The sequence below is a fragment of the Apis dorsata genome, unplaced genomic scaffold (genome assembly GCF_000469605.1).
Source record: "Apis dorsata unplaced genomic scaffold, Apis dorsata 1.3 scaffold_683, whole genome shotgun sequence".
In the NCBI taxonomy this organism is placed as follows: Eukaryota; Metazoa; Arthropoda; class Insecta; order Hymenoptera; family Apidae; genus Apis; species Apis dorsata.
In genome coordinates, this window is record NW_006263864.1 from 1493441 (window position 1) to 1521270 (window position 27830).

Sequence of the window (27830 nt, forward strand, 5' to 3'; positions counted from 1 at the left end):
TCGTGACCAAGCTGAACGATCTTCGACCTTGGAGGGTGCACCGCTCTCCCGGTTGGACCGACCAGGGGCCAAGCGCGTAATGAAAATGAGGCGCGGTGCAGATACCGTATCTCCTGAAGTGTTTGCAATACAACGACTTGCATCGACCCTTCTTCTTGCCCTCCCAAACCTTTACACCGTTTTCCATCAGAGCGTAGAAATTGTGCGCCTGTTTCACGCTCATATCCGTGGTGAACTCGCGGTCCGCGTTAATCGGGCCGAGAACCAATCCCGAGTGGCATTTTTCCGGCACTCCGAAACCGAATCGGGATATCCTTCTCGTCAGACCCTTTTTAGGACTCCTCGCCTCGTCCCTCTCCTCTTTCGCGAGCGCCTCGTCCAACGTTTCCTGCCTGTACCACACGCTCCTTTTCTCGATCGCTCTATCCTCCAATATCTTCGCTTGCAGGTGGTTACGGGGGCAACCCTGACAAGTCGTGTAGAATTTGCTCGTGTTGTAATATTTTCGATTGTGATCTCTGATGAACAGTACGTCGCAAAGAACGTCGTTCTTGTGTTTCTCCTTGAAACACCGACACGTGGGCCAGCTACGCGTCATTTTCTCGATCTTGATCGGTGAGAAATCCTCCAGCTCGGTCTTGATATCTTCCAGGCTGGCACCGGCGAATCTTATGGGAATCGGGGCGTATCGACCGTCCATCAACTCGTTGTAAGACGGCCCGAGATACAAATCCTTCTGACACCACGTCGGAGGCGCGTAATCACCTGCGCCTCCGTAATGAGTCCATATTCTGTGTTCGATTCGTGAATCACGTTAGATATGACGTAATAGTTTTAACTTGGTAAAGATAAGAAATTAAAGATAAAGAAAAGAAAATGAGATGAAAATAATTTAGAAAATTAAATTCGATATCACCTGCACACTGCTCTTTTCCCATTTTTCTTCGAGTTCTTCCGAATCTCGATCTCCGAGGAAAGGATGTACAAGGTTGTACTGCTCGATGAACTTGCGGCAGTTGTCTCCGACAACGAGCTCCCGTTCATCTTGCTCGCGAGCAAATTCTCCACGTGTTCGCACCATTTCTTCCACAAAATGTTTCTTCTCTGTATACCTCCGAGCTCGTAATAGTTTACTCTTCCGTCGATAAATCTAAATCGGTATTTAATTATCGGTGAACGCGTCAATTCAATTACGTTACACTCGTGAAAAATACTTGGCGAAAGTTGTGAAAGCTGTCGCTTTTTTGTGCGACGATATTTTTTTTTTTTTTTTCTCTCATCCCTTCTCTCGTGAAATGTCTACCTTGCCTTTAAGGTTTTTCGACGTCTTCTGCTGAATATGCTCAGGTTGACGCATCGTAAAGGATACACTGAAATAAGCTCGAAACTTTCGATGCTGGGATCGAGGGTACGTGGGCAGAAGAATTGCGACTTCTCGTTGAAAACGTCGGCAGCTACGATTAATTTCGAAGGCGTAAGAGCGAGGGAAACTTGTCGAATTCCACGACCGTTCCTGGTCGTCTCGGCAAACGGGGATTCCACGAGGATAACGTCGGAGAAGTCTGAATACTCGGAGGCCAATAATTTTTTAATCCTGTTTTGATCCACCTCGGAGTTCCTCGTACGATGACGAGATTTGATTTTACATGTTTGGTGCATCGAGTCGAACTTTTATTCATATAGAAAAAAAATTACACAAGATTCGATACACGACCGGTTAATTTTTTTTTGACACGACCATCGATTTGTACGACGAATCCGCTCGCGAGAGGTTAATAACTTCCGAACGAAGTTGTCATGTAAGCCGATCACTTTTGTTAGAGGGCGTGTTTGCATGTAATTTTTCGACGAAGCATCGTCGACGAGCTTGAAGTTGTCACAAAAGTGAATCAATCGAAGCAAACTTTTATTAATCGTTATATCATTGTGTCATGGACGATATTGGTTTTTTTTTTTTTTTTTTTTCTTTTTTTTACGATTTTTACAACTTTAGGATCACTTTGAAAGGGGAGAAAGCGAAGAAACGATCTAATTCCATTGGATATCATCGTTTTTATTTTTTCAGTTCAATGCCTCCATCGAGTCTCGCGACCTGTACATTAGTCGGCGACGGAGGGGACTAAGTTTCTTTTATAGACTCGGGCCTACGTGGTAAAAGGTGTCGCAGTGCCTGTCGTTTCGGTTAATTAAGAGTAGAGTTTAGCTTTATTTTTTTTTTCTTTTTTTTTTTCCTTTTTTCTTTTTTTTTTTTCTTTTTTTTTTCTTTTTTTACTCCTTACTCGCTACAATACGATATAATAAATAACATATAAAAAAAGACATACAGATAAAAGACAAGTAAAAAAGAAGCTCGCCAATAGGGGGAGCGCTTTTTCAATCTAGAATAAAAAAGTCGATGTAAGTTGAAAGAGCGTGCAAAAATGTACAAAGTGGCAGAGGTACATGGTGGACTTCTAAAAAACGACTTGTTTCGACTTATTTCTTTTTTTTTTTTTTTTTCTCCTTTTTTTCCTTTTTTCTTCTTTTTTCCTTTTTATTTTATATAAACGAAAGCTAACTTTTTTTTTTTTTTTTTTTTTTTTTTTTATCGATTATTATGCTCCGGGTTCACTTTGATGGTGACTTTGTTGTTCAGAGCGGACGCGAGCTTCTCGACGTTGCTCTGACCCAACTTTCCCGGCTCCGAGTTCGTTGTCTCGTTGTTTGACACAGCTGTGTTTTCGGGGATCGGTTTAATGGTTGGCTGTGCTTCCTGAAACACAAAGTGAAACGTTTTCGAGCTATATATACGCGACTATTTCCTTGAAATTCCTCGCTCGTCGCCTCACGATCACGTTGTTTAGCGATACACGTATAATTAACTTAATTTCTACCTTTATCGTGTACTACCTGACATGTACAATTCCCAACGGCGTTGTGCTTATCTACCAACTATATAATAATAATAACTTTTTTTACACACTGATCTTCGTTTATTTCTTTTCTTTTTTTTTTTTTTTTTTTTTTTTTTTTTTTTTTTTTTTTTTTTTTTTTTTTTTTTTTTTTTTTTTTTTTGAAACGAACAGAACAACAATAAGCAAAAACTTGTTATTTTCTAACTCCAATCAAATTTCTTTTACATCTCATAATTATAACGTAAAACTGAATAAAAGAATATTTTGAATTAAAGAGAGATAATTCGATTTATTCAATCGAAATTGATTAATATTTTGAGAACGAACGTCGTCCAGAATGATGGGCAAAATTTATAATAATTGAAATTACGAATAAAGTTACTTGAATAATTTTATAATGTAATAATAATCACCGACTACTGTAGTGTCAAAGGTTATACGAAAAACGGATCAACTACAATAATTACGAACAAATTAGTTATTCGTGTCACTTTAATAATAAGCAATTATTTAAAGTAACTTTATTCGAAATTTTTTTAACTCACCCCGTCAGTCTTTCTTCTTAGGTTCGATCTTTGCAACGTGGCAGCCAATTCGTTCTGCAGTCTCGAAACCACTGGCCCGTTCGCCAATTCGTCCGTGCCGTTTCTATCCGCACGAGGCTGTTGCGACAGGAAGTCGAGTTTAGACGGTTGTTTCGCTTCCCCTTCGTACGCGCCTATCCTAATGGCCACCTTTCCGCTCGGTGGTTTCACATTTTGCGCGTTCGTGGCTGGCGGAGGGGGCGCGGCCGTCTTCGCCGTCTCCGACACCGGGCTCGACGACGAGCACGACGACTCTTTCCCATTCACTTGCGCCTTGTTTCCGGCCCCGTGTCGCGGACTTCCGTTAGACACGGCCGCGGAATTTTGCATAGGGAAGTACGTAGGCGGGGGCTTTGGAATCACCGGGTTCGGCGTCTCTTTCAATTTGAAAGACTCTATGCTCTGCATCTCGACGGAATCCTCGCTACACTTGGGCTTGGAGGGAAGCGGAAGCGGCGGCGGAGCCGGTGGCGCAGACGGCGGCGTAGGCGGTGCTGGGGGCGCCGGAGGTGCAGGAGGCGCAGGAGGTATGCTCGGTGCTGTTGGTATCGTTGTTGTTGGTGGCGTTGACGTCGCGTTGTTCAATACCCTTTTCTCTTGCTCCTGGTCGCACAGTTGAACGAGAGAGTTAATAATAGGAGTAAAAAAAAAAAAAAATCATTGTGGAAACTTAACAGGTAAATTTGTTTACGATGAAAAGAAACGATGATATTTACGATTTATTTTTAGACGCGTAGAGTATGACGAAGATCGCTTCGAGACGCAATAATTTTAAATTTCTCTAGAGACCGGTGTTTACTCGTTGCCCGAACGCAACGTTTTAAATATTCGAGTAAAAATTTTCCACGTAACGATGCACGTAGATTAAAGGAGAATGCTAATTATAATGGTTAAAAATGCTAATTGGTGAGATAAAAATTCGATAACTAACACCGTATGGCGTGATGGTAACCAACACGCGGCTCGTCCGTTCACCGTTGCTCAGCAAACCGTTCATGCTTCTTCGGTTTCAAAAGTCTAGAGCATTTTTCCTTCGATTAACTTTCCTTCTGCTGCGAGCACGGACAGCATAACGGTTCAATTTCAAGCGTCTTTTTGTAAATCACTTCCGACTCGTTTAAAACGTAGCCTTTCGGAGAAGTGCTGCACTTTGCGCACGGTCGTGGAACTCGAGGTCGAACGTTTATACGTACATATATATATATATATATATATATATACATATATTCGTCCTCGCTATTTTTCCCCCCCAATTACTCGTCGTACTTGTCTTCGTCTTGATTGGCTGCGGTTTACGTTAAATGGCGCTTTTTCGTTAATCGCTCCGCGAGCTCCTATTTCGCGACGACAGTTGTACTCGCGCCGACCACCTTGAAACCGATCGCACGACGACCACGACGATTCGAGCCGACTGAAAACAGTTGCGAGCGGTTACTCGTTCTTATGTAAGCTCTATTATTTTCCATGTCTGCCGCAATTCGTAAGAGGCGAACCGACACCGTCCACCTGGTGAAACGACGATCGAGGGGGCGGTCACTCGCGCGTACACTCGAACGGATCGAACACAGCGCACCCACTGTTTCCAACGAACCGTTGAACCGTCCACGTTTATTAACCACGTTTAACAACACCGATAACCGGATTATATAATGATTCATCGAATTCGCGGTTAATTTTCTCAAGAACGTCGTTCAACGTCGCGATCGGTTGGGGAATAAAAAAAAAAAAATTCGAGCGATTTCTTTCCTTTTTCTTATTCAATCGATTAACCAGGATCGTTAATTAGCGGGATAGCGCTCGAAAGATTTAGAAAGATTCGCTCGTAATCAATTGTCAACCTTAATTAGTTAACCGCGATTCTCTAATTAGAGGAGCGCGATTTAACGCCGTATTAAGGCTCGATCCAGGCCTCGAATCGCGCGGCAGATTCACTCCGACTGAGACGAGACGTAGCGGGTTGCGCGATTATAAGAGAGGCAGATCGTTTCTCTATCTTGCCGATTCGAACGATATATAACGCGCGCGTGTATAACAGTTAATAAACGTGGCTCGTAAATACGTATATCGAGCGTAAATTCAGGTGCAACGTTGCGCGTGTTGCACACATGTTCGCGACTCGCAAACAATGATCGGCTTCAAATTCTTCGTAACGCGTTATCTTATTTACTTTGCCAGATATTCGAAAAGAAGGTTGTGTAATTAAAAGCGAGACGCGACCGGGATAACGTTTTCGAGAACACGAAAGATGCATCGAAATATTATTTATATTATTTATTCAATTCTTCTTCTTCTTTTTTTCCCTTCTCCCTTTCTTTTTTATATCGCTATTGAATCTCTGTCGGTTGCCAAGCAAGATGTTCGGGATTCGTGTTCAATTTCGTAATGGATGGCTTAACGAGGATTTTTAATTAATTATGTTATTCTCAGTTCCGCTTTTCATTTCTTTTCTTTCCTTTTCTTTTTTTTATCGAGGCGATAAATAAAGCAAGCACCAAGACCAATTCCAACTCTTTGATCAACTCGTGCTCGCATCTCAGGAATTTTATCCACCAACCGAGATCTTTTCGCGTAATCAAAGGCTGTAACGTCTTCACCGTCGAAGAAAGGAAACGGTGAAAGTATAATAGTAAACGTCGGAACTTTACTCTACGGTATTTTACGGTGTTTGTAATAGAACACGTTCGATGAAAGAGATCAGAGAGATGAAGAAATCAACGCCTCTCTCTACTCGCTCGTCATTAATAATTCGAGAAAATTTCTCGAAAGTCGGAACACGGTGGATGATTCCAACAAAGATACTAATCGTAATCGTTGCAACAACAACAACGAAGGAATATCACGAATCTTCCGACGAAGATACATAATCGCGCATATATTCGAGAATATGAAATCAATCGACTCGTCGATAAGCTTATCTTAACTCTCTTACCTGGTCCGTCACCTGATCCGAGAAATGGACTTTTTGCTGCGCGCTGTTGAACATCTTTCGGTGGGCACGTTTGAACTCCTCCATCAGCTGCGAAACAACGAAAAAAAACGCGTGATTTTATCTCCTCTCTCTTTATCTCGTCCTCTTTAATATTAACGTTATTCCTCTCGATCGAAGATTAAACGAGGATTAAGAACGGATGGAGAACAAAGAGGTGCACGCGGTGAAATTTACGACCCACTCGATCCGCGTACGCTCGCAAACTGAACTCGCGACCGCTTAGATGAGGCGGCTGTGAATCGTCGTTCGAACGCTCATCTACGAAACTTCGATCGTTTGCAACATCGCGCGATAATTTTTAATTAGACCTGCTCTCTCTCTCTCTCTCTCTCTCTCTCTCTACTCATTATTACCGCGCGGTTTTCCAGCATCTGCTCGCGTTTTAATTACACTTTTTGTTTTTTTCTTTCTTTTTTATACACCTTCTCGTTTCACTTCTCGTCTCGATGGTGAAAAAAACGCGCGTGAATAAAGTATCGAATATATTTACGACTCGAGACAACGTAACGCCGATTTGATTAATTCGATCGATGATTAATAATTATCGAAGCAATTATCCAATTATCGTTCCAATATATTGGGGAATATATGGTTGGAAGTGAACGAACTTGCGCGTTGGGCAGCACAAGTTGACAAGCGTTGGAAGGATGCCGCGGAAGGAATCGAGTGGGTGTCGTTGATACGAGAATCGGGTTCTCATCCCGCGACGCGAGAGAGAATTGGCGATACGGAACGCGTTGCAAACGCATCGCAAACGAGTTGGAGTTCGACGGTGTTTAGAGTTTAAAGTTCAAAAATCACGGAGGAAAGAGCGTGGAACGTGGAAATTTATCGGCATTTCGTCTCGATTCGAATTACGTTGTTTTTCACGCAACAAGTTGGGACAAGTTGGGATTCGAAGAAAATCAGAGGAAGAGCTTTGCTTATCGTTGTGCACGTACAAATATTGACTACCTTATCGTGAGTAACCTTCTGTTCCTGCGCCCTCAGAGCTTCCGGATTTTGCGGCTTCCGCGGTTCCGCGGCCTTCTCCCTCGCTGCTTCCGTTTTTGCGGCGTTGTTCATATTCCTCTGTAAGGGATCAACGTGTATACATTATATATATGTGTATCATCTATCGTCGATGGATAATCATTGGTGGATTATCTCGCGAACTTAATCATAACGTGAGAAAATATCGATGGTCGTGAGTCATATCGATAAAGAGAATGCTTTTGAATATTGTGCAAACTCAAATGACACAAGCACAATTCGTTTTTGCGAAAATAAGAAGGAAACTTTGCATCATTGGATATAGATTAGAAATTATGTTGCAGGAATTACGTTATCTATCGAGGTTAACGTTATCTCCGAAGATGACGCACGAGATACGCAAAGAGAGGAATGACATACTCGAAATTCCTCTATGTAATAATTCTTTCCATAATTCGTTCCAAAATTCGAAAAGTTTTCCCTTCGTTTCTTCGGACTCGTAAATCGTAAATCACGAGGCAAAATTGCTCGTAAAACAATAGGTATTAAAAAAAAGAAGTACGATCGTCTAAATTCCAATTCAAACAGCGACGAAATATCGTCTCGTCTGATGGGCGCCAGTTCAGCCGCAAGAGAATCTAGAATCGCTGTTGTTGTTTTGCAAGAAGAAAAAAAAAAAAAAATAAGATCTCTCGCGAAGAATCGATCGATACGATGTAAAAAAGGAAAAAAAAAGAAAAATCGGGATTCCGTACGTAACGCGTACGATAATACTTATAAACAAGCGGGTAACGCGATCCAGCCGGTGTATTATTTCGTATCACGAAGAGGAGGAGGAGGAGGAGGAGGAGGAGGAGGAGGAAAAATCGCTCGTCTCTCCTACCTGCTGCGCCCGCCTCTGCAATTCCTGGGTGATGGCGGTGCTGAGATCGGTGCAGGCGATCGGAGATGTCCTTGTGGCGCAATTACGGGACGTTGCGTGTGCCGTGGCCGTGGTGTCGTTCGTTTTATTGGTCCCGGCCGAGGTGGCGGTGATCGAGCCGTACGAAACGGTCGACGGTGGCTCGCAGGAGGACGTCGATAAGGACGAGGAGGTCGAGGCGGAATCCTTGCTGCAGGAAGACTCGAGGCTCGACTCGGTCTCGGTCGAGCCTGTGCTGCCCATCGACATCGTGCTGCCCATTTGCATACCCTTCGCGTTCATTGGCTTCGTATCTGTAAGGATTGAAACGCGTTTGCGTTTGTTTACGACGCATTTCTTATTTTTCCTCCCTCTTCTCAAGTGAGAAAGGAAGGTTAAGATTGTATTGTGCGAATGCTTTTTTTCTTTTCTTTTCTTTTTTTTTTTGGAAAACGTAACGTAATTTATCGGATATCGTAGCGTTGGTGGAGAATCGTTTGGAGATTATTTCAGCGAACCTGCGGACCACTTGTAAGGAAGAGGGGGCGGTGGCGCCGGTGGGCAGACAGTTTGGTGGATCTCCACGGTCGTTATCGTTTTCCTATCTCCTTCCTGTGCGCCGTTTTCCTGCAAAAGAACAACGACCATTTACGATCTATCGTACGGAAGAATTAGAATCGGTACAGGCTTTTACGATCGTTTCTCTCTCGTTAATTAAATCGCCCCTTTAAGAGACACGAAACATACTCCTCGCCGATCGTTACGCTAATTCGATCGGATAATATGGGATGATTAGAAGTTGTTTCGAGGTAAAAGGTACTCAAATAAATAAACCTCGTTAATTATCGGGGAGAATATTTAATTATCGACGAAGAATATTTCTCTCTCGCTCTGACGACTCACTTTGGATCCATGATAGGGAGGAACGTCATCGGCGGGCCCATCATAAATGACGTCCTGTTGTCGAATGTTGTCCCTTCGATAAGCCAAGCGGCGATTCGCTTCGTCCCTCGGATTCGCGTCGAAGTCGTGGACCTCGTAATCGATCCTCGGCGCTACCGGGTCGTAGAGCGGCTCGTTGTCGATGTCGTCTTCGTAATTTCCACTTCGCGAATTCAAACGACCGGGCGGGTACCTGTGGTTTTGGTTCTGGCTCTGATTTATACGGATCACCGTCGTGTTATTTGGTTTACGTGTCCACTCTTGGGTCTGTCGAATCGTTCAATACGTTTATTATACGTTCGATATATATATATATTTCTTTTAATAAAGTGAAAAAAAATTCCTTACCTGATCCATGTGAGGCCATTCCGCGGAACTGCAACTGCTGGTGGACAGAGCAAGCGGGCAACAGATCCTGGAATTATTCGGAGCCACGATAATTTTTCCATCGGACGGTAACTTTCTAATCCCAATTAAAGAATGTCGTGAGGAAGCGGTGGGATAATGGTAACCGAGTTACGAAGCTAGGTTAAGAACAGAGGACGAACGCGGTGGTCAGGTATTATTCGTCGTGCTACTCGGTGATCGTTATCGCCCAATATCCCATTAATGGACCGACTTTCTCCCGGTGTAAATTCGTCGATGTCACGCGATAACTAGCGTCGAGTGAAAAAGAGATATATACCCTCTGCCCGAGTCTGCGGGCAAAGGACGGTTTGGCTGATCGTTAATTATAATTACGTGTACAATGGAGTACGATAACGATCGTGTAGCCGTTTAACGTCAGATTCGTGCATGCGATTCAATTATACCGACGCTTCTCTCTAACAAATATTCATCTTGATCGCGGGAGGGAAACGAGACAAATTTCTGACGTCTCTAGTTCTCCAGTTTCCCAATCAATAAGGCAAGGACAAGAAACGACGCGAGAGATCGTACCGATCTTCCTCTACCAACCTTCCATTTCGATTGTAAGCATCGTCCCGAGGATATCGATGATGCATCCTTGGATCGTGGTGGTGCTGGGGCGAGTAGGAAGGATTTTGCGGCTGCGGGCTGGCTGCAGCCACGCTCGACGTTTCAGAGTCGTAACCGCTCGAGCCACGGGTCCACAGTGGTTCGGGGCAGTCGTAAAGGTGATTCGGTGTGGGTCGTTGCACTATCAGGTCGAGAACCGCGGAGCTTCTCATCACCTCGATGGCTCTCTCGAATGGAAGATCGGTGAGCCGTTGACCGTTGCACCAAATTATAATGTCGCCGGCTTTTAAACCAGCTGCCCTCGCCGGCCCGTCGTCTCTTGTACCCTGAAAACGAGTTTCACCTTCGATTTTTCATTAAAAAAATGAAAAATTAATTTTCGAAATTTCTCTATCGAAGAAGAAAAAAATGATTTGTTATTGTGACGAGGTACGTATTACGTGTACGTATAAGAATTGGAGGAAGCAATGTTGGAGGAAAATGGATGTGGAGCGCGTTACGAAATTAGTATTAAATGTCAGGTATGGTTAACCTGAACGGTAAGGCCTGGCACGATGCCTCTGCAAACGCCACACCCGAGGCGACCCTTCTCGCCGACGAGAATTCGAATCCTGACTTCGGTGCTCGGCACGGTACCCAAACCAGTTTCGTTGTACTGTAGCTGCTGCTGTTGCTGCTGCACCATGTGCCAAGTGACCGGATCGTTCGGGTTGCTTTGCGAATCATAAAGTATTCTTTTATATACGCGAAGAAGAAACGCTCCTTAAACGGACGCGAATGCGTCGCGGAATTTTTAATCGCGTAGATACTTACTCTTTCACCGGTATCATTCCCACGCCTGAAACGAAACAAGCGAGCGATCAATTCGAATACTTGCCGTTATTCCTTTATTATTATTTTGGAAGAATTATTTTAAAAAAAAAGAGAGGAAGAGAGAGAAGAAAAAAATGAATAATTACTTCGAATCTTGAGAACGAGCACTTGCTGATTCTTTGCCAGAAGCGCAACTTCCTGATGGACAGCGTCCTCGACCGGATACCCGTTCACCCTTATGATCTGATCGCCGACCTGAAACCGAGGAAAAAGAACGAACGAACTAAAACGCATCGTTCGAAAAATCGATCCGTTCGATGTTTAAATTCGCGAAATTATACGGCGAATTATAACTCTTGAATTTGGAATTTACCCTTAATCCATTTCTGTGAGCCTCGCTGCCTGGTTGCACGTCGCTCACGTAAAATCCGGCCGCGTACTCTCTACCACCGCGTAGGGAGAAGCCGAATCCGGACGCCCCACGCCGTCTCAGTCTGACATTCCTGGTCACACCGATGACGGCCATCCTGCCGCCTCCTGTTGGATTTCCAGGACCTCCACCGGTCGATGGAACCATGCCGGCACTCGCCGTGCCGGATGCACCACCCGACCTACGAACAACAAAATCCAATTTAAATTCAATTTCCCTCGATCCCGATGATTTTCAATCTTCAATTGCGCGTATATAATATAATTTAACGAGATGATATATCGCGGTTGAAAGAGAAGAAAAAGAAGAAGAAGAAAAAAAAAAGAACAACGCCGTCGTTCGCGACGAGTCATCGTGTCGGCAATCCGGGCGGAAAAGTGGAGCGCGATTCGTAATTTAACGGAATGAATTCGCGAGCACGCGTATGTCCGCGATGTAATTTTATCCTGGATTCAACCGCGTTAATTAGCCTCCTCTTTTACGTTACGTAAAAGCAACAACATTACTTTCTCGGTATTAATCCATTATACGCGTTCCACATTCGGTGAAATCACACGAGAACCAACCAGTGTCTTTCTCCCTAATAATTATAAGAGATTGTATATATATATATTTGCAACGAAAATCGTCCTATTTTTCGCTTTGAACGAACATTGAGATTCTTCGATTTCACCGTCTCCAATTACGCGCCTCCTATCTCTTCATATAATATAATATGGAGTAGGATTATTGGTCGCATATCTGTGGTGGAACCGACGCGCGTTTGGGATATCTTGCGCGGGGGAAGGTGACGCTCGTGGTTTGAACCCTTTCCACATCGATTTCCGCCTCCTCTCGATTTTACTACTGCTATCCGGGTAATTACCGCCGGGTAATCGCATATCCTACGTGTTTATATACCTTCCTTCGAGGAATTGGATGAAGAGTTCGATTCGACCTCGTTCTTCGCCATCAATGACGATATTTACGGAAATTTCCAAATATTCCAATTATTCGACAATTGTTGAGGCGCAATTTCCAACGCGATGCGCAAGAGAGGACAATTAAAACAAGAAATCCGTATCCCCGATTCGAGGAGGAGGAGCAAAACTGTCGGGGAAATTCGTGTCCACTCTGGAAAGAGGAATTACAGTAATTTCGTGTCAACGACGTGGCTCACCTTCAACGATAATTGCCCTGTAAAAATGGCCGTGTTTGTAGCCGCGGTCTACGGCTAGAAGCAATCTTTGTTCGGATCTCGCGGTCTTTTTCCGCAGCGCGCGCCGCGAAATTAATGACCACACCTGGCGCACCATTGGCCTGCGCAATCGTCGGCGGAGGAGTCGAGGCAAATTCCAGCGCGGACGACGAAAAAGACGAAAGATAGAGAGAGCGGTGGTTGGGTGGGGCAGCGGACGAGACAAGGAGAGGAGGACACTTTATGTCCCCTAATGACGCCGGGAATCCGTCTTGTCTCGGACATTGAAAAGATTACGCGCGGTATGAAGGGCCGTCGTAGGTTGTCCGCTGCCGTGGAACACGAGGATGACACCAGGTAAATGACAGTCATTAGAAAGAACGAGACGCTAGTTTAAAACCACTCCGCCTAGCTGGAGGGCCTCCGACTCGTCTTTTCCGTCTTTCTTCCACCTTTCGACCGCCCCTCCCATTCCAAATGTAACCGAAGGCAAAAGGGAATTCCATCGTCTGCTCCTTCCATCCCTTCGGGGCCTTTGCGTTTTTCTCCCTTTCTTTCCTTTTCTTCTTTTTTTCTTTCCTTTTCCTTTCCTTTAAAGAGGATATCATTTCGGTCAGACCGCGCTCCGACCAAGGCCGCACACTTTCTATCCGAGCCAATTTGCATGCCGTTATTTACGACGCTTATTATCATTTTCATACTCCAGCAACGGGTGCGCATTCCTAATTATCGGAAAATTACAAATTTCCTTATCCGATGGTAAATAAGATTCGCGTCTCGAGACGACTCTTGACGATTTCGATCTCGAAGGACGAGATCGAAATTCTCAAGATAAAGGAAAAAGTAAGTCGTCTCTGCGACGACTCTCGAGCGAAATCTCTCGTCGACGACACCTAGGAGGAAGCAGTCGTTCTCAGGGCGTTCTCATCACCGACACGGAAGGTACTACAAGCTGTTAACGCATATTTAAAATCGTCGTGTTCCTCCGCGACCGAGTTTCTTAAGGAAGTCGTGCTTTATAAGATCCGGCCTCTTTTCAGAGAGACGTGTCGAGAAACAGCGAGCGTATCGCGCGGGTGTTCAACGACTCGGCGCGATGCTTGCCTCCACTTCTCGACAGCTCGGTAAACGCGGCTCCCTTCGCCCTCGTTCCTGAGCATCTCTTCAAAATTCGTTCACCCGACGTCCCTTCTTCTCCTCGACCGCTCCGTATTTCTTATCCAAGACACGGTTACACGGGACGAACGTTCGTTCGACCCGAAAAAGAAAAACGATAGTGCACGTATACGCCAAGTTTCCTCGATGACTTCACATACGCCAACATATCTGTATGAATATAAATCCAATATATATATATACATATATATTGTCGAAGAAAGCGTAAAAAGAGTTCAGGGTTGTTCAGACGTTATCTACGGAGTCGGTGTACTCCGTTGGTAATCTTTCCTTTCGATCTTGCAAGCATCGGCCCGATGCCGATAACACGATCACGCGATAACGAGCACCCCTCGGTGATCGATCTCTAAAAACTCCGTTGAAAAAGATTTCAAGACCGACTCGCAATCTCTTATGCAATCTGAGGAGGACAATGGACGTCGATCGCGAAGGAGCGTCGTTCGAAGCGCGGCACGAGGAGAAGGGCATCGATACACATATTCCACCCGCGGCATACCGTTATTGTCGTCGATATCGCTACTTAACGATTCGGTCGTGAAAGTGTTACGACTGTGTCACGAACTGCTCTTCCTCTCCACGCCTTGCAACGCCGCTTCTTCTGTCTTCCGAAAGAATCGAGAAGGAGCGTATCGCTTATGCCTCGAATATTTATTTCGCCTCGAATTTCCGTTCGTTATTAATAATTTATCCCTTCTTCGACGAGGAAGGAAAGGAATTCCCTCGGATCGGGTAAATATTTCCGACTGCTTTCGGAGGGAAAGCGTTACCATTTTTTTTATTTCACGCTTCTCGATCGAATTATTTTTGTTTCGTTAATAGCATACCGCGATGTTACGCGGTATAACGATACGGTTCGCGAGGCGAATCTCGTTTCGTTCGAAAGAATTTCGCGGTGTAGATCATCGTCGAAAAGGAAAAAAGTTATCGGCGCGATCGCTTGGAATGGAACGGCTCGTTCGAATCGAACAAGTATTGTATCATCGCTGCGATTACAATGGCGAAGGAGCGGCGTGCATTCGAATATCGCCGTCATTCGTGCGAGCGTAAACGTAACGAAATATAACAGGACCCACGAATTATCGACACCAGGGATTCCGTTCACGGTTTATGATAATTGGATGGGATGCGCGAAGGGAGTCTGGAAGGTTAAGCCTTCTCATCGACGAAGAGAAAGCAACGACTGACCCGAGCGAGCGTTTTGAAAAGAACAAAAGGGAAAAGAACAAAAAAGAGAAAGAAGAAGGGACGGGTATATATATACGGTGTTACCGCGAAAACTTTATTGTTGTTGGCGATCGGACAACGGTCGCGCAATTATCATCGACTCGAGTTCGGCCACGTTTTCACTTCTTCTTCTTTTTTTCCCCCCCGAGTGATGCGAGTTTCTCGTGCCCGATCGAAGGGATGCTCGGAACGTCCAGCGCGCCAACAATGCACGGAGAAAGTCGATGCAAGCTGCACGGAACAGACACGGAAAAGACACGCCCTGACGAGTATTCCCGTCTTTTCGAACCCCGTCCCTGGCCCCTCCTCGCGATAGAAGACATCGGGTCACGATCGAACCGCGGAGCCTTCCACTTTCCTTTTCCTTTACCTCGTGTTTCGTGAAAAATCGTGAACGGTCGTAAACATCGCTAGGTACGGGTCAGGATGAAATATTAATTTTAATCCGATCCGACAAGAAGGGAACGCGGATTAATATTCACGATCGGGTGGGTACGGTAAATTATTTCGATTTTGTTTTCCGTTGGAGGGAAACGGTTGCGACAAAGCCTGTTTCCATAGGGTGATCGAATTGTGGTGCATCGATCGAAAGCGTATCTATCGTGAAATCGTCCGATAAAACTACGATTCTTTTGGCGTGGAAATAGCTCGTTACAAATTACTGACAATGGAAACCGATATCGACGTTTCCCGTCGACTCGTCTCTCCAATCGCCATTTTATGAATGAAGTGGCCTGTTATGTAAAAGGACGGCGTAAACGTCTGTGGAGGGATTAATAACGATTAACCGATTTCCGGTAATAACGAGGAAATCTGGTCGGTTTCCTAATTGACGTTTCGCGTTCCGCTATCTCGATTACAAGAATTTTCATTCCGCTAACGCGCGCTCGTAGCTGCGCATAAGCGAGCGTAATGAACGGCGTAGGCCCGCGATTAATGGCAAGATCGAGCGAACTCGTATTTCAGAAAAGTCGCGATTACAGGTTTTTCTGGTTCCTGTTTCGCGGTACGCTCGAGAACTTTGAAGCAGAGTAATAGCCGAACATCATGTTAGAGCGAAATTAATCGTGGAAATAAATTATCTACTCTTAATTCGCTGTATCACTCTCCCCACTTGCGAAACGACGACCATCTGCGCGCGCCATTTTACGACCCACTATCGATCGACAGTTTTCGAAAAGAATTTCTTCTCTCTCTTTCTTTTCTTTTCCTTTCGTACAAAATCTTCTCGCGATCGAGAGGCTCGAGATCGATGATAAATTAGCGTGGAAAGCAGTGGGCGACGAAACAAAGGTTCGAAAGTAATCCCCCATTGTGCTCGCTAATTGGCGGCCGCCGATATCGGTTCATCAACGACGATTGGAACGACGTATATGTAATTGATATCGCCAAGTGTACGAAATTGGTCTCCAGTTTAACCTGTCCGAGGCACAACCGGCTCCGTTATCGTGGATCACGCGTCGCGTCACAATTTCGAACGGAGTAAAATTCATTTTTCGTCACGGCCGAGTTGCCGCTTTAACTATGCTCGAGCCGCGCGGGAGAGCCTCGAGGAGAATAGCGTGGAGAGCGGATAGAGATCGAAGAAAGAGAGGAAAAAACGCTTCGGAATCGGGCGTGTTTCGCGTTTCTTCCCTTCACGCGCCACCGATCTCGTTCCATTCGATCTCGAGAATCCGCGCCTCCGATCGATCCTCGCCGTCCACGGTCGTTGATCCATTCATTTTCAACTTCCATTCTGCGCGCCATTTCCACCATCACGGAAACGCAACGATTTTCTACTCGATCTCGTTACTTTTCTTTCTCTTTTTCTCCTTTTCTTTTTTCCACGTATCGTTTCTTCTCCTCGGTTCGAAGAGAATCGAAAGAACAAACGATCCAAGATACAAAGTGTCGCGTCTACGGCAAAAATTTTCGATCGATGATGAAACTAAACCGATTTCTCTGTTCGCGTTTTTTTGCTAATCGTCCTCGAGGTGAGTGAAAAATTACATAGCGCCTCGGACGGCCGACGAAGTCGATAAACCGGATATCGGTGATCAAAGAATGGAATTACTGTAATCAAGTTTCCCTCTCCCTCCCTCCCTTCGCGTTCTTTTATTTGCAATTAACTCGATATTGAACGACGCCGTTCCTGGCCTTGAGATATTTCCGATATTCCCGTTTATTGGATGCGCCGTCGAACGCAACGGCGAACAAGGGAACGGCCACGCGGAAAAGTATGATGGCGAGCCGCGATCGCTTTTAAAGTTCACCGTTTCGTCATTCTTCCTCTCCGCGTCGAGAGACTTTAACGATCGAGCAGAAAACTTTAAGATCCGCCTTTTAACGAACGATTTAATCGAGTTTCATAGTCTCGATAAGGGGACCATGATTTATTCATTGTTATCGACGTTTATCTTCCACGTTGAATAATAAAAAAAAAAGAGAGAAAGAGAAAAAAAGGAGAGAGAAGTAAGAAGAGCGAACGCCATGACCGACCGTTTCAAACACGTCCAACGTCCAATCATGATAAATGATTGCGATATATCGATCAAAGAACCAAAAGACTCTCTCTCTCTCTCCTCTTCACAAGCGAAAGAGGAATGTTACGGATCGTTTTGTTTCCGCTTTGATTCTTTTGGCGAACGATTTACGGGCCTCGTTACCAGTTTCTTTTTCGTCCATTTCGCAAAGATGTACATCGGTGGATACTCGAGAGGAAAAAGGAGGAAGGTCGAAAGATACGAAGGAGAGGCGCGCAATGACTCGTTGCCATGTTTGCGGTGAACGGTAACGGTGATCGTCCCGCGGCCGTAAACTTTTCAGCTTCGTCTCTAAGACGGCCGATTATGGCCGCTTAATGCCGCGCAGTGTCCACGGAATGGTAAATTATTTTAACGGGAACTACGTCTAACCTGGGTCGATTGATTATAATTTTCACGAGTTGCAAGTGTCGCGGCGACGACGACGAAGACGGCGGTGGCGGCGCCTCGTCTCTCGAAACTTGATAAAATGCAAATGTATTCCGGAGAGAGGCAAATATTTTCTCGTTAGCGTTCGAGCATCTTCGTTGTTCACCAATTTGTGCTTGTTACGCGAAAACCGTGTCCTCGTGGTTCGAGAGTCAACCGAGTCTCAAAGGGTGCAACTTGTTGTTGGCTCGTTAACTTAAGAGACGCTCGCTTTTGTTGCTTCGTTCCGCGTTCCAGTACTGGTAGCGGGGACTTGGCTTTTCATCCTGTGTCGAGGAATTTATTCGCCAACGTTTTCTCGGCAAACAATCGAAGCGCGCGGGACAGGATCGTTTCGAAGGTAAGGAAACGTTTGCAAAATTATTCTATTTTCGAACAGCGTGAAATAAACGGATGGAAAATATATTGCACGTTCCCCGTTTAAAATGCGAGGATCGATTTCCCTTTGCGAATTGGGAAACGAAACGATGCAATTTTTCTTGCCGCAACGCGCCAAAATTGCACGCTCTCTTCTTCTTCTCGCTTTCCTTTTCGATCATTCTAGGTCACGATTGGCGATACGTTTTTTTCCTGCTCAACAAACAATTACTCGCGTTGTAACACACCGTTCTTCCCGATCCCGCTTCTGGTATTTTTTCTTTTCTTTCCTTTTTTTTTTTTTTTCCACTTACGAAACGCTAAGATTCGCTTTCACGCGACGCGTAGAAAGTAACGCGTTTACGACGTTCCGATTCTATCTTCTTCGTTAATTTTTATTCTTATTACGCGGGGGGAAAGGCGAGGAGGGAATAATTAAAGTGAAAGAATCGGTCGGACGCGGAGAAAATGTCAAGAAAATGGCGATCGCTCCGCGTGTGAAAGTAGAATCCTCTCCTTCCTCCTGTTTAACCATTTCTCAGACGTGGTAATCGATGTGTCCGCTCGTGGGGGATAGACAGATATCCTTGTTAAAAATCATAAATCTCGGATGATCGAATCGGACGCCACGCGGGTTTATTTTCATCGTTATTTTCATCGTGTCATATATATATACGTACATAGGGGGATATAGATAAAAATCAACTAGCGGCTGATCGATGGGGCCGAGAGGAGGACCGATAAATCTTTCGATCCTTCACGATCCTTTTTCCCTTTTCTTTTTTTTTTTTTTTTTGCGACAACTGTCGGATATATCGGATCGACGAGCGCGGTCGTTGACACACGTTTGGTCTAAACTATAAAAGTTATATCCGCGGGTATAAGAGTGCGAGGCGAGCGAGAAACGCGCGTGCACTCGGAAGAGTGTGTCACCGGGTCAGTGACACCCATTAGCGGCAACAAAGTTCGATGTTTAGCTGCTGGTTATCGACCTTGCACCGTTCACCACGATCGAAGTACAGAGGCGAGTAACCATTAGCCTTATCGATCGAACGCAACCGTGTCGATTAAATATGATTTTCTTTTTACGCGGACAACTTTCCCCGATCTCGGCCATCCAAGAAGAAGAAATCTCAAAGATACGTTAGATTTCGTTCGTTAATTTCCATTGCCTCGAAACACGGTCACTTTTGTTCAAACGCGACCCACGCAGTGGTATATATACGCTATAAAGCGCGAGAGTCAGACACGACGGGATGCATATTCCCGTAGGTAGCTATTCGACTTTCCAACTTAACGACGTTAAATATATATATATATATAGAAACGATCGTTTATCGATATTTCTCATTCGACACGCTCGATAAATTAGAGAAACGAAAAAGATTATTCCGCGTTTAATAGGTTTCGTTCGGTTTTGAAACGCGCGACGACGATCGATCGGCCGCGTTAATTGCAGTCATTTCGCTCACGGCCGAGCGCCACGCTCTGCGCCGCTTTCTAAATCGGCACGAAGCATTGGAAACGTCGCGTCTCGTGGCAAATTGGCAAATTACAGCAAGGGTTTCGATCGAAACCGTGCTTTCCCCGTTCCGATCCGTTTTCCGACCGATCGTTTTCTGGGAACGGAGCCGAAACATTTCGTTCGAAACGGCGAACACGGGTGAAAAATTATCGCAGACGATTTATTTCGCGAAAATAATATAAGTCGCGCAAAGGTTTTCCGCAAAACCGCAAATCCACCAGCTGCTTCGCCCTGACGCTTTCTATATCGCTGTCCATCGCTATCCGTTTCTCGTTTTGCTATCGAACGATTGTTTCTATCGGTTATTTTCACCGAACCACAACGAGTTTTTTGCTCGGTGAAAGTCTAGACCCACCGCAGTTTTGTCCGATTTTAACGAGCATCGAACGCTTCGGTGTAATTCGTCGTTGTATCCCCCCCCCCCGAGTGGTGGGGGGACGGTTGGTATGGACGAGTTCCGGTCTGACCGTGGTTCCTTTTATTTTGTTCGACATATTATTCGCGCTGCTTCGATGCGCACGGGATGCATTCATCGCAGGAGGAGAAGCGACTGGGTGAAAATTAATTGTTCGGAACTACAGTTATGCATGGAATCTGTGTCAGGATGGAGCGTAATTTTTAACGCTCTAATATGATCGTTGGAGCAACATTTCTAGGCAAAATCCTGGCGACGATGGATATAAATACGAAGAGGACAGAATTTCAGGAATCAACGATGCCTCGTTGAATCGATCTCACGTGGATCGCAAAGATTAAAAAAAAAATAAAAATATTTTCGAACGGATTGAATAACCGACTGGAAGTAATCCTGCACGGGATGTTATAGAACGAACGGGAACTAGAGTCTCCTTTTACGTTTAATGGCGAGAAGGGAGCTTAATTTAAGCACGGCCGACTCCGTTTTCTCCGGTTTGTCTTATAAGGAAAGGAAAGTTACAGGCGTCAATTCGTTAATCCAACCTCTTCGGGCTAGAATGTGTACACGTAACTCTTTTCAAACCGATATGCAGGTACCACAGGCCTGGCTGTGGTTGCGTAACACGCTCATACGTCACGCGCAACGATGCCTGTCTGTTATAATCGTCGAGCGTAATATGCGATACGCGATCGCGAGAATTCACCGGGCCCAGCTTCTCAAGATCACCAACTACGTTTCGTGACATAACTTCTCGCTACTCGACGACGCCGGTGATCGCGATCGTGCTTCGTGTTCGACTTTGAAATTCATTAAACGTCGGCTCGTTTGTTCCGATTAATCGATCCTTGCTACGTTATTTTCCTTTAACGATGATTCCGCTCACTGACGCTCTATTAGAACAGGTACACGATCGTAAGAAACGTATCGTAAGACGAAGAACGTGGCTGGTTTTCAATGGTAATGCAACGTCATTGACACATAAAGATCGCGCGACTTATACACACATCGACTTTCTCGCGTAAAGAAGAACACGACTGTTTACACTCATGGATCGTAAAGAGTTAACACCTATGGAAATGTGTAACCTGATCTCTACTATGATTATCGAAATCCGTAATCTACTTACTCGTCAAATCGTGCGATAAAAATATTTGTATAATAACATTCCATTTTTCTTTAGAGACTGATTTACGACTTCGGCTTCGTCACCATTCAGAACGATTTTACTCATTTTCGAGAATAAGATTAATTGATTAACGCGAATCTTATCGTCCCGAGATCGCGCATCGAGATGGAACAAGTATCAACCTGTCTCTTCCGTAATACGACGTAATACAACGATTCTATTCTGCTAATGTTACTAGCTCATCGAGCGAGCTAAGATTTTTAAATGACCTTTCCCATGCCACAAGTGCGCGAGCTCGCGTTGTTGCTTCAGTCTGTGAATAAATAACTAGTATCGAAGTATGTATTTGTTAGTTTACGTTCGCACACGTTCCGAGTAATCCTCTCTAATGGAGTTAAAATCTGTCTACATCTGTCTTAACGGCGCCGCAAACTGATACCTTAACTTTCAGAGTTCCATCATTTCCCTCTGTCCAATATTTGAAGATGGCGGCCCCCTTAAGCCTACCGAGCAAACATTCCAACTCAATACGAGATTCGAGATCTGATGCTGTAAGAAAAGCAAAGATACGAATAATCAATACCAATGGTATAAAACGAATCTCGTTTCTCTCGTAACTATAGAAAGTGAATCTAACGATCAGGTTGGTGAACTCGGGGATTCGAATCTCAAAGTCTTCGGTCTTAAGACGATTATTCCATCAATTGCGCGAGTCGCACGAACGAAGCCGTTTTCTCCCTGTAACCGACGTAAGAAAAATGGTTAAATTGCCCACAATAGGTTTTGTTGAAAGAAGGATAAAAGAATAAACCGATGAAGAATAAAAGTTATCGACAACTTCATTATAAGCGTTTTTCAATTTCTCCGTTGAAGAGTGAAACGTAAAAATGTCATGGCATTCGCTTGAGAATTTCTGCTACGGACGTATAATATACGAGACGGGGAGAAAAATACGCGTATAGAAAGGACGATGGAAAAGGAGGGGCAGCCCGCGTATTTGCTTCACTTCCACGAGAGGTTAGCCACCACGTAACAGACATCGCAATCCCTAATTATGCAACCTTCTTCTTCGTCTTCTTTCATCCAGTCATATCTCTCGCCGATATGTTCTCTCGGTTTACTCACTACGGCAAGTAGTAAGTTTTCTCACGCACCTGAGTTTCCGAATGCCAAGCTTGGTATCGCGGCATTTCCAACGTTTTGCGCGCTATTTAGCGCCTACCGCTTCTACAACTGCAATCTAGTCACGAAGGACGTGCCAGCGTTTCTTCTTTTCTTCTTATTCAATGTTTCCGATTGCGTGGCGACTTCTTTATTCCCTTTATTTTTCCACGGGAAAGTGGATCAACGTAAAAATGTTTTTATTCTTCGGCGCGGAAATGTTTTACCGCTTTTTTACTTTTCTTTTTTTAACTTTAATTTTATTCCATTTTTAGTAACAACAGGATACGATTACGAGTGAAAATCGAACGAGGTGTGTGTTATTTCAAAACTTGAAGGTTTTTTTCGCGCATGCGCTGCAGAGTCATTTTTAAACTTGTAACTGTCAATTGACTTTCGTGGTCCTTCGATTCGGCGTTCGCGAAACAATTTTTCAAACATCGAGTTACGTGTCACTCTCGTCTTGTGTAACAACGATAACGATCACGAACCTGTCTCGAGTTTTCATGTCCCGATTGACATTGAAACACGTACAAGGACGACACGGTCTTCGGAATTTCTTTGCACACGCGTTCGCGTTTCTTCGATCGTGTTACGCGGTGTTTCGTTTCGTTTCGTTTGCCACGTACAGGTTATGTGCGATTGTGACCGTATCGCTGACACGAACCGGGCAAATCGTGTGTATTTCTTCGGAATGCGATGCATGGAAAAAAAAGACGTGATTCAAGTAACAGGCAACGTGTTAAAATGACACGAAACATTCCATGATAAGATTTCGAAAGGTGACAGATTACGATTGATGGCATCAATCGGATGATCGATGGGAAAGTAGCATCGAAAACGTGAGTTGAACACGAAATATATTCATCTAACGTTTATCATTTCAAAAAATACCAGTATATTATTATGGGAAAGTCACGCATAAAGTTTTCACGCGAATCAACATTACGTTTCAAGACGCTATTGGCACTTGTTTTGCAACGTTAAAATATTCGCAGTATTTATCGTTTGGTTTAATGATCCCCTATTGACCGAGCGTTGCATTCACGCATACAAATTGCACAAATGTTCTCTCGCAATAAACAAAGATTTATGGATTCTTTATTAGACGTTTCTTAAACATTTTCGAGGGAAGACTATTTTTCAAACATTGAGTTTTTTTATCGTTTGACTTTTATGCACGAGGAACTTCATTTAAACTCATAGGTTAGGTTTAAAAGCAAAGAAATCGTATGTGTTTCTTATCGTTTTTCTCTTGCCTACGTGGTTCAGCCTTGAGTAGGTAAGCCGGTAATTGTAAACAAATGAGGTGATCGACCTCGATGGCGAACCTTGAGAATCGCTCTCGGAATTCTTGATATTGGGAAGCGTTGAACTATGCGAATCGGACGACGCGACACGCGCTAGACACGACGTATGTCGGACGATTAGATCGCGATTAATCAAATTCAACATTTATCGTATCGCACTTTGTGCTCCTATTATCGTTTCGCTACTTTATCGCTATCGTTAAAAGACAATGCTTGATTGCATAAGTCGTGGTACGGTTGTCGAAAAAATTTCGAAGGAAGTCTATGCTAGAGAACTAGAAACGGTAAAATCCCAGAATTGTGTCGGCGTATGTCTCATTGCGAAAACCGAGTACAGGTATGCGCGGGTATTAATTACGAATAAAGAACTTCAATTTGTCCATCATTGGTGTTCAGTTTTGCTTAAATAAAAATTGCTAATTAACATTAGAAGATTAAAAAAAAATTATTATATAAACGTAGAATCGCTTGCGATACTTAAATGAAAATTTTTATTTAATTAAAATCTATAGAATATTGTTTATAAACGTACAATATATATGTAAAAATTTAAAAAATTAGCAATTAACGAAATAAGAGATTTCAATTTTCAAATATTTATTTGAAACTATTTCAATAGATTAAAAATATAGCTATATAAATATTAATTCATTCAGAAGGATTACTATTTGCTTTTATCTCATCACAGTGCATGATACAAACGAATCGAATAAATGGAAACGATCCAGAAAAAGAAATAACATTCCTGTACTAAAACAACCATTTAAATCAAGCTAACGTAGTTTATGGAAAAAGCATTTGATCATAAAATCGATATAAATCGAAAGTACCATAAGATCAACATTCTACCTCACGACAGTTAGACGAGAAAATATAAAGTTTACTTATGATAAGCAAGAATTCTACTCGGTTCTTAGAAATCTGTAGAAAAAAAGGGATCTAAGTTAGATTAATATCATAATTCGATTTATGGCCCGTATCGTTGCACGTTTTTTTGAAACGCATCCATTCTCCGGCTACTTTCGATAATCGTCGTTTGAAAATTGGTTCTGTTTTTCCATGTATATCCGGTGGCGCCAGTAAATAAAAGTGAAATTGCCATTCGTTCGCGTGGCCTTTGTAATTTGCGACTGTAAACTATAACTTTCACTGGGACTTTCGTTGGTTCTGTCGAAAGAGCAACGTCCCTCGTCCACGAAATGAAATATACGCGAGCCATTATTGTCATCCGTACGCGGGCAAAAGCGAGAGCTATGTCGTAATTGCGCGCGATAAAATTTTACACGACCCGTTCCTTTCGACCACGTATTAACTCGCGTTTCAAGAAAAACGACCGCAAAGTTGGAATATGGTGTTTGGGTTAGAATTCCGTAATAATCTTAACGAACGATGCTTAAACTGTTATGTTATCGCTGTATCGTTAATTAAAAAAGAAGAAAAAAAAAAAAAAACATGGAAGCTACAGTATGAGAGATAGATCACGGAACTAGCATTAATTTTATGGTTGGCTGTATTCAAATAAACCTTTCGAAAATTTCAATTTCAATTCGTTTAAACATTATTACTCTTGTTAATTGCTATATTGATCGTTGAAAGAAAATGAAATTCAAAATTTTTACAACTTCGATCCAATCCAACCGAAATATCAATTTTTAACAGATGATAAATAATCAAAATATCAAATATTTAAATTAATAAGAAACTGCTTTACGATTATCGATATAATCGATTTCTCATCGGTTGTCAACAAAAATTCGCTGATTCTTCCTATTATTTAAAATTTCTAATTTCGAGGATATTAAGAATTCGCGTTCGCATAAGCGTGAATCCAATAAGCAGAAATTCGCTTAATCAGACAATTTCGATTGATTTAAAATTTTTGCTTCCTACAAATGGAATGTCCACCATAACCGATCATTGCCATTCGTTACACGAGTCATTCCTCGCTCGAGGAAAATTTTCCCCGTATCTGGATATACGGGTATAGATCGTCCAACATCCGAATGTCGAAAGGAATTCTCGATCGGACAGGCCGATGTCTCGGAACGCGCATACCGGTACCAACGGTCGCGCGTATCCGTGGTACAGGCGCATCAAGAGCAGCTCGAGATAATCGCGCGGCGAGTTCTTAAAGGACGACGTATCTCTATACTAAGCCAATTTAAATACCTTTCCGCGGTATATAGTGGCTTCTTTTCCTAGGCCGGTTGGAAGCTCGGTTCACCGGTGTATAATTATACGTGGGTTAATAATGACTTACGAACTGCAACAGGCCTTCTTGTTCGTTTGTTTAGTGCCACCGATATGTGGTTGCACCGAGGCCGGCCACGATGTTGCATTAAATTGCATCGCGCTAATCTACCCATCGTTCCATCTCTCTCCTTCCCTTTGTACGCCGCAATTCCAGCCATAAGGAGGCTTTTTTTTTCTTTTCCTTTCCTTTCCTTTCTTTTTTTTTTCTTTTCTTTTCTTTTGTTCGGATAAACGGCAAGAAGGGGGAAAAAAATTTCCTCGCGTCATGAACATTCGCCGATCGTCGATTCTAAACGTTTTCGTTTTCGTTGGTGAACGAAAGGAAATTCCATCGCGGCTGAATCATCGTGTCTACCACGAGATTCCACGATTTATCCAAGTTTCAGTATAATTTTTCACATTCTCTATCTACGTTTCACGGTCAAGTGTTGGTTTAACTGGTTTAAATTATTAGTAATACGCGCGTTAACCAATGTACCTTGGATCGGATAGATATTCATTACGCGTTCTAGAGATGTGTTTACTTTCAATTAACACGATACGTAAATGCGTGTTATCGCGGATAATCAATTGGCTGGGAAAATTTCTGTTAGACTCGCTTAAACGAGTTCTCTATTCGCTCAATATCACGGATTAATCGAATTATTTTTTTTTTAAAGAATAATTACGCGTAGTATGCATTTATGCATATATTTCTGGCAATTCGAAATATCAAGTGTTAATGCCGAGAATCATTACAAGGGAAGAGAGAGAGAGAGTTATTAAAGAGAATCGCCTCATTTTTTTTTTTTTTTTTTTTTTATGCCGATCCGTGCAATTTCGCGATCCCACCACCACATACCACATGCGCATTCGATGCACCGGGGAATATCACACGCTCAAGTTTTTCTTCGAAAACGATGCAAGTAGGACATCATTCTTCCTTTATTCTTTTCTCTGGCCTGAATTTGCTCCGGCAACATTCGATGCGTGTAAACGCCACGAGTCTATTTATCTTGCACTTCTCTTTTTTCTCGGGAAGAATATAATGTACCTGAGAATATCCATCCGTATCTTGTTGAAATCGAGCGAATGCGAGCACTGTTCACCCGTTTCGCGCATCGTTTTTCATTTATATACCACCGGACAGAAAATCGATAGTTTTAAACGAAAAATTTTATTTCTTTCTTCCACTCGTGTTTCCGCGAAAAATCATGTTTCGCTTGGATACATAAAAATTAGCATACACGAAACGATCGCGATTTCCACGAAAATATATCGAGGAAAATATATTTGAAATATTTTTGAAACCGTCGTCGATAGAAAGCGCGCATCGATTACATATAAAACAACGGTGTATATAACGAACAATTCACAACATCGCGTCGGTTAGGCACGTCGGTTAGAGGATATAAAATTTTTCGAATTGTATATTTGAACAAATTCCCTTTGGCCAAAAGACAAACGAAAAGACAAGTTCGAGTTTCCAAGGGTGGTCGACGAGGTGAAGGAGTAGTAAAAAAAAAAAAAAAAAGTTCACAGGACCATTGAAGCGAGGAATATCGATTCTCGCGTGTAACGTGGCTCTCTCATTATCGTCTTCCCCAATGCACGACACTATGGTTTAATGCACTGTTATTGCCGTGTATCGCATAATGACTGTGCCC

At 43.4% G+C, this 27830-nt stretch overlaps 3 protein-coding genes across 4 annotated transcripts in view; all 3 read right to left on the reverse strand.

Annotated features, from left to right (window-relative positions):
• LOC102674407 overlaps window positions 1–1163 on the reverse strand; it is a 3311-nt gene extending 2148 nt beyond the window's left edge. Inside the window, exons 1-2 of the mRNA XM_006622436.2 lie at window positions 917–1163; window positions 8–791 (exon numbers count right to left, since the gene is read on the reverse strand). Coding sequence (XP_006622499.2) covers window positions 8–791; window positions 917–1044 — 912 coding nt within the window. The 5' untranslated portion in view covers window positions 1045–1163. The remainder of the gene's footprint in view (window positions 1–7; window positions 792–916) is intronic.
• A 109-nt stretch (window positions 1164–1272) lies between these two features.
• LOC102672359 lies at window positions 1273–1867 on the reverse strand. The gene has a single exon (XM_031513641.1). It carries the CDS (start codon window positions 1657–1659, stop codon window positions 1300–1302), a length of 360 nt encoding a protein of 119 aa, XP_031369501.1. The 5' UTR covers window positions 1660–1867; the 3' UTR covers window positions 1273–1299.
• A 189-nt stretch (window positions 1868–2056) lies between these two features.
• The window catches only part of LOC102672223 (flocculation protein FLO11-like), a 32037-nt gene continuing 6263 nt past the window's right edge, over window positions 2057–27830 (reverse strand). Inside the window, exons 2-14 of one of the 2 annotated variants that reach the window (XM_006622317.2) lie at window positions 11447–11684; window positions 11220–11328; window positions 11074–11098; window positions 10793–10973; window positions 10240–10586; window positions 9631–9697; window positions 9244–9549; window positions 8859–8967; window positions 8323–8654; window positions 7422–7538; window positions 6408–6494; window positions 3440–4081; window positions 2057–2752 (exon numbers count right to left, since the gene is read on the reverse strand). In XM_006622317.2, coding sequence (XP_006622380.1) covers window positions 2585–2752; window positions 3440–4081; window positions 6408–6494; window positions 7422–7538; window positions 8323–8654; window positions 8859–8967; window positions 9244–9549; window positions 9631–9697; window positions 10240–10586; window positions 10793–10973; window positions 11074–11098; window positions 11220–11328; window positions 11447–11684 — 2728 coding nt within the window. In that variant the 3' untranslated portion in view covers window positions 2057–2584. Of the gene's footprint in view, window positions 2753–3439; window positions 4082–6407; window positions 6495–7421; window positions 7539–8322; window positions 8655–8858; window positions 8968–9243; window positions 9550–9630; window positions 9698–10239; window positions 10587–10792; window positions 10995–11073; window positions 11099–11219; window positions 11329–11446; window positions 11685–27830 lie in introns of both variants that reach the window. The other variant, XM_031513639.1, reaches the window with a different exon arrangement.